The 6,974-nt window shown below is 33.3% G+C and overlaps 1 protein-coding gene across 1 annotated transcript; it reads left to right on the top strand.

The window, feature by feature from the left end:
- Nucleotides 1-2,308: 2,308 nt before the first annotated feature.
- Nucleotides 2,309-5,623, top strand: LOC140748946 (GILT-like protein 2). Its single transcript, XM_073081916.1, has 5 exons — nt 2,309-2,398; nt 2,477-2,547; nt 2,647-2,802; nt 3,463-3,648; nt 5,358-5,623. The coding sequence occupies exons 1-5, from the start codon at nt 2,329-2,331 to the stop codon at nt 5,580-5,582; spliced, it is 708 nt and encodes a 235-aa protein (XP_072938017.1). The 5' UTR covers nt 2,309-2,328; the 3' UTR covers nt 5,583-5,623.
- The last annotated feature ends 1,351 nt before the right edge of the window (nt 5,624-6,974 follow it).

Below are 6,974 nucleotides of genomic sequence, written 5' to 3' on the forward strand. Positions count from 1 at the left end.
GTAAATATGTTTTAGCCGTATTATATTCTACCTTATATATTCATCCAGTTTTTATTCTTAATGACTCCGCTCATTTCCATGCAAGGAGACGCTTAGGTAAAAAGTAAATAATTACCGGGTATCGTGAAGTACGCAATTAACTCAATCCGTTTACGGCCACGGCAAGCGATAAAATAAGCAATAAATCATTGAATGACTTAGATTTATCATTTTTTATTACCGACAGCTGATAGGATTTGTAGGTTTTCTTTCCTTTCTATATTAGATTTTAAAAATTACAGATACATTATTTATTTTAAGTAACATTCGCCCAGTGCTCGAAATTCGAGCGAAGTCATTTATATGTATATATTTAAGAAAATAAATAAAGTTGCTTGTTTCCATTTTATATTTTTATTGAATACGTTTGAACTCGTCAATAGCTACTAAAATTGAAAATGTGCTGACAAAAGAGAAAATATAGGTATTAAGTAGCCACAACAAAAAAACTTGTCCCTTCTATTAATTTCTACCTTGTAGTAGGTACCTATCCGTATTTGCGATGAAATAATACCGTGAAAAATGTGTATGACAAATACAAACCACGCAATTTCTTTAATTTAAAGCATTTAAACGTAGTTTCATTAAATATTTCTTTGACATTCAAACACAAAGTGTACAGCAATTAATATAGTAAAAGTGTGAGAGATTTAAAAATTAAATTGCATGTTGTTGGTATGCCCAGAATCCGCTGTTTTACGCTAGTTTACTTCAGAAACGAGAAGGTACATTCCTAAGAGTTTTCTCCTCGTTTTATGCGGTACCAACAACCTTCACGAAATTAACAGTGTAAGAGAAATTTAACTCAAAAATAAAACGAATAAGAGGTATTTTCTACTTCTCCGCCTCTTTGATGCACCAACTTTATTTCTATGTCAATGTTATTCAGTGAATTTTAAACGTAAACTAAAATAGGTTTAAAGATACTTGTGATAATCTTTTTACTACAAAAATATCAAACAAGCCGTCTGAAATTAAATAGTCACTACCGCCCATAGGTAGCTGTTACCAAGTCCATGTAGACCAGGTCTTCTGTCAGATGGTAGCTTCATATCCACACCCTTTCATTGAAGAATGTTTCACGTTAAAAATAAGTGAGGCGGTGATACCCCCCAGTCGAACCATACTTACCTATATCATCTTTCAAATATTGCTTCCATTTGTTTGAATAATGTAAGCGTTTTCTCATATTCACGTAAGCCTAGTCAGCCATCCTTAACAGTTATAAATAGGCAACATATTTCTGACACGAGCAATAACACATAATAATTTCAAGGTTCAATGCCCCAAAGAATACATGTAAGAGTGAGATTTCGTGAGTACAATTTGTGCCTTAGAGCGGTGGATCTGAAATCGAGTGCCACTTTCTAAAGGAGCAACATTGTACCGAAATAAACATATTGAAATTGTGACACTTAATCTGGGCCCATCTGGGGGATCAATGTCCTAGGGACGCAGGCATTTCTTTTAACGAGTTGCTTTAATAAATTAAGGAAAGCATAAGAAAGTCGACTCACCTAATCGTTAGAAAAATGCGCGTGAATCTTCCAATACGCAATTGGCCAACGTGGTATCCTATGGCCTAAACGCCCCTCAGTCTGAATGACACCCTCACCCAGAGGTGGCACAGTACCTAATGTGTTGACGGCAATACAGTTTACATGACCATTGTAGCTGGAAACTAAACAGTTCCACAGTTACGCACGTTCAAGTAAACAAAATGAAAGGATAAGTGAAGGAGCTACGTACTCGTACTCTTACTTAAGAGTACCCACACGTTACGGGAACACAAATGGTTGTAAAAGCGAAAAGTGTGTAAGAAACAAGTCGTGCAAGTGGTAAATCTGGCGGATTTCTTTTTGAATTGTCGCATTTCGTATTTAGTCCGCAATGTTTTTGTTCTGTGATAACTGGGATTCTGGGAGTACTGGGTATTGTAAAAATTGTCTTAGTGTTAAAAATCTGTTATAATAAGTGATATTCTTGTATGTCAATAGAAAACTGTTTTTCTTAAATCTATTTTTAGTAACATACAAATAGCAGATAAGTTGAGAATACGACTATTTTTAAAATTCCAGTGAGACGTATCAATGTTATTTAGATGGCCAGGGTTTCGACATACATATTAAGGCACATATCTTGTTTGAACTCATACATAAGTGTAAATGCGTTGTAACAAACAAATGTATGTGATTACAAGCGTAATGAAATTATAAAAGGGTATGAACTCTACTCGTACATACCTATATAAATGTACGATATCGTTTAATTGTCAGTGAAGCGAGAACGATGTTGCCTTCCAATCGCGTTCTGTTTCAAATTTCTATTGCACTCTGTTTTATTGCGAGTTATAATGGAGGTTAGTTTATATTTTATGTGAATATCAGTGATATTGTTTCGAATATTTTACCTTCGTGTATCCTATCTTTAATTTCAGAAATTGTATCAAATATAAATGTGCAGCATATTACAAGGAGCGATAATTATGTGCGTAGACACTATAAACAGGTAAAATAATTTTTATAGCGGCATTTATTTTAAAGATCGTTAAAAATATACAATGCAATTTATTGTCATAAGAAATTGTATTCATATTTTTTATTCCAGCCTTATATAAATACAGGAGATGTAGTAAACATACAATTATATTACGAATGTTTATGTGGGGATTGCAGACATTTTGACACCACACAATTTAAAACTGTGGTTGTACAGTTGAACAAATATTTAAATATTCGAACCTACCCGTACGGAAATGCCATGGTAAGGCAATTGATATCATGTTATTTAATTTCTCTACTATAATTATTTTAATAGATATAAAAATGCCTTGCTACCAGTGTTTATTAAGTTGGAACGCCTCATAGTTTATATATCTCTCTATTCAAATGAGAACACAGCAACGCATAAAACTTATGGTATAAGCATAGATTAGTAAAGATACTTCGCCGCCTTGAAATTGAATGAAGCCACAAACGGCTTATTAGTAAGTTATTTTTTTTTAATTCTTGACAAATAAAAACATTTTTAGAGAAAATTTACGAATAAATAATTAATACTGCGTAATTTACATAATAAATAAATATTTATTTCAAATATTTTAGGGACATTTTAGCACAGAGACGTGGCAAAACTTTTTTACGCAACTATTTCAATTCTCAAAACTGGTTACATTTTCTTGTTAGGAGTGAGTAATCTTTACTAATCTATGGGTATAAGATAGATATTGCTGGCGGTGGTGCCAAAGTCGAGACAGAAAGGGTTCTACCACCTGCATAATATGGTACTTTGTATTACATATTTCATACTTTCATCTGTAGATAATATAATAACGTTCAAAATATTAATCTTTTGTCAGTAACGTTTTGTAACGCCAAGTAGGTTTCAGTTAAATGTAATTATAGTAGCACGATTATTTTTCAGACTATTGATGACAATGGTAAATACAAGTTTAAATGCCAGCATGGTCCGAGCGAGTGCTATGGGAACATGTTACATGCATGCGCTCTTGACGTCATAAAGAATCAAACCCAGGCTCTGCTATACAACTCGTGTATGATGGACTTCAATCAAAAGAATCGCGGGTCTGACGACATCGCAGCTGAGGAGGTAAATAAGTTTTAGAAATAAAAATATCACTTTAAATGAACAAAGTATAATCAATCATTAATTTCACAAAAAATAAGTTACATTATTTATCATCTCAAAGCACCACGAGATCAATTGATGTGTATGAAATGGTCAAGTGTGAAACGGACACGGGTAGAGATTTCTTACTATGTTTCCAATGGGGATGTAAATGTCAAAAAAATTCGTTTATGTCTTGTGCAATATATGTAAAAGATAAATCAGTTTTTTCCAGAATTTTATATTTTTTCCCAATTATTGAAGAAATATTATGTATTGTGGTCTAGTACATACTTGTCTGTATCGACTGTATACTGTTCCTATACTGTAGCCAAATTCTCTACTAAGAAAGAACAAAAGCAATGCAAGTACAAAAATGAAATTTCAAAATAAAGATGCCCGTCTTACGTCACCAATGCAGCTGGAAGCTGAATGGTTCCTCAGTTACACACGTTCAAGTAAACAAGTGAAAGGATAAGTGAAGGAGCTGTGAGAACTCTTGCCTTCAGAGTGCCTTACGTTATGCCTTACAGGTTGGAAATCTGGTGTATTCCGTCTTGAACCATGAATGTCGTATTTGTTTATGTCAAGTATTATATAAATGACAGAACTTCTATGATATACACGCTTCGGCAATTTTCAAATATTTTTCGAGACAAAGAGATGAAATACGTAGGGCAGACAATGTCAAGATTTTAATACCATTTTGGATTAACTGACGTTTGGAATATATTTAATAGTGGAATATATTTAATTTGTGAAGGTGGTAGAACCCATTGTGGTTCGACTCCGGCGGCACCACCGCCACATCTATTTCTGCCTAATAACAGCAATGTTAGGCGCTGCTGTGTTCCGGTTTGAAGGGTGTGGTAAGGGAGACAGACTTTTCCGAGGCTTTCCAGCTTAGTCCTCAGGGGTAGCAGCGCATCTGTGGCTGACCTCAGGTAGGAATATCTAATCCTATCTGGAGTTGATTACAGATGTCCATGGGCGGCAGTAGCCACTTACCATCAGGTGGACTGCATGCTCTCCTGCTACTCCTATAATATAAAAAAAAAGTCGCCATCCTCCCCACATTCGGCCTATTAATACTGTATGATCTACTATTTTATTTTTATTTATTTATTTAAAAATTTTATTGCATCACCTCTAAAAAGAAATGTACAAAAGGGCAAACATAATGCCTGATGGCATTTTCTACCAGTCAACCCTGGGTGGATGAGGAGAATTTGCAGCAGGTGTTATGCGAAAGTAACAAAGAACGATAGACAATAATAGAAACAGCAGATATATCAATATGTATTAAAAATAAAGAAATATACATATTTTAACAATAAAATAAATATACATTATAATATACCTATATACAGATACACATAAATAAACTAATACATACTATTTATCATATATATAAATATAAATAACTAAATAAACAACTATCGACTGTTATAATTAAACAAGTTATACCTTTTCCGCCCTCATTAAAAAATTGAGAAATAATAACGTGCGTAGATATTATAGTTGAATGTCTTAGGTTAGATAACATTCAGAGTTCAATGACAGATAAATAGACCAATAAGTATCATCTTTAACAATAAAACAAAGTTTATATCGGTTAAAAAATACTAACAGGTACGGTACGGTCAGTAACCTTTTTATTTGCAATATTTTTATAAATATATTAATTTCAGTGCGGTGAATCTATGAAAATAGACGCGGACCCCATCAAAGCATGCGCAAAAGGCGATAAGGGTGCAAAACTTCTTAAACATTACGGAGATGAGAGCCAAAAAGCACATTTCCAGTACGTGCCGTACATCCTTGTGAATGGGAAGGAGAGCAACGGCAGTAACTTCATGAAGGACGTCTGCGCGGCTTTCGCCGATCCACCTCCTCCGTGTATTGCGGTTTTGTAATATTACAAAAAAAAAAGTAACTAAGTTATATGACATTGAAATTAAACATTTATTGTTATATTTAAGTTCTATCAGTCTTTTTCCTCCGTCTTGTGGTCTACAGTCATAATGGATAGTCATAGGAAGGATAGCAGTCATAGTGATATTAGAGGCTCAGTATCAAGTAGTAAGTGTCCGAGGATCAAATCTTATGCGAAGTTATGTGCTTATTGGAAATCAAATACCATTTGCTATATTATATTAATAACAAGGGAAAATATTATGAGGAAACCTTCGCGCCTTAGACTTGTTTAAAAAAATCTGAATCGTGTAGTCTACCAATCCGCACTGGGCGTGGTCGAGTATGGCCTAAACTCGTCTGTGGAGGAAACCCGACCCAAGCACTAGACAGTAAATGCAATTGTCTGCTGCTTCTTTCGTCATAACATTTCAGATTATAAATTTATAACTTTGTAGGATGAATCCATTGATATGCCATTAGTTAGATAGATAGATAGATATTCTTTATTGCACACTTCAACAGAACATAACAATGATATACAATTATATAGTTAATCGTATGCAATAGGCGGCCTCATCGCTAAGCAGCGATCTCTTCCAGACAACCTATGCATGGAAAAGTAAGGAAGATAGTGAGGAAAGTGGGAAGTGTGTATGAAGTTGGAGAAGGAATATGAAAGGTAACATAGTTAATATAATACACAATAATAAATCAAACAAAAAGAAAGAAAAAAAAAACACAGAAACAAGCACAGACATAGTAGTTAGTATGATTTTCTAAACTTTGGGAAGTTCGCAATGTTTTATCATGTTGTTCTAATATTAATTAGAATAGGGATTTGACATGATATGAATAGTTATGTACAATATAAAATAAATAGATTAGATTACAATATAGATAGAATAGATTTCTAGAAGGGCATCATCATTTTTTCATGCGAACATTGACTATTCATTTCAACTATTCACTGTAGTATTATCTTTTAGCTCGAAACAATTATTCGTTTATTAGATATATATAGAGTGCAATATAAGGAAAAAATATGTTTTTTGTAACCTCTGAACTCGCCTATCAGTTCTGGATTTAACCAATTGTTTGGCGTGATTTTTACATTACGGAATACAACTTATAAATATACAATGTAGGTACATTAAATAATGTTAGTTACCTAAAACAAAGTCATTAATTTCTACGAATTTATGTTTGTATGTACATAGTCCAGCAGATTGTAAAATATTTATTGACGTATGCGTGCCTACATTATATTAAAAAATGTGTTATTGTTCTTGACATACAAATAGCTACACATACAACAAAAGTAGATTATATATGTTATCCAAAGTATATTTTTAATACTTGTTATAATTTGATAAAAAGTTGACAGGTAAATA

Source organism: Epargyreus clarus, unplaced genomic scaffold (assembly GCF_041222505.1).
Source record: "Epargyreus clarus isolate Ecla_fem2 unplaced genomic scaffold, WU_Ecla_fem_2.2 ptg000003l, whole genome shotgun sequence".
NCBI classification, from domain to species: Eukaryota; Metazoa; Arthropoda; class Insecta; order Lepidoptera; family Hesperiidae; genus Epargyreus; species Epargyreus clarus.

Coding starts and splice junctions, on each gene's coding strand:
- LOC140748946 (XM_073081916.1), top strand. CDS start 2,329: ATGTTGCCTTCCAATCGCGTTCTGTTTCAAATTTCTATTGCACTCTGT. Junction 2,399..2,476: donor TATTGCGAGTTATAATGGAG/GTTAGTTTATAT, acceptor CTTTAATTTCAG/AAATTGTATCAAATATAAAT. Junction 2,548..2,646: donor TGCGTAGACACTATAAACAG/GTAAAATAATTT, acceptor TTTTTATTCCAG/CCTTATATAAATACAGGAGA.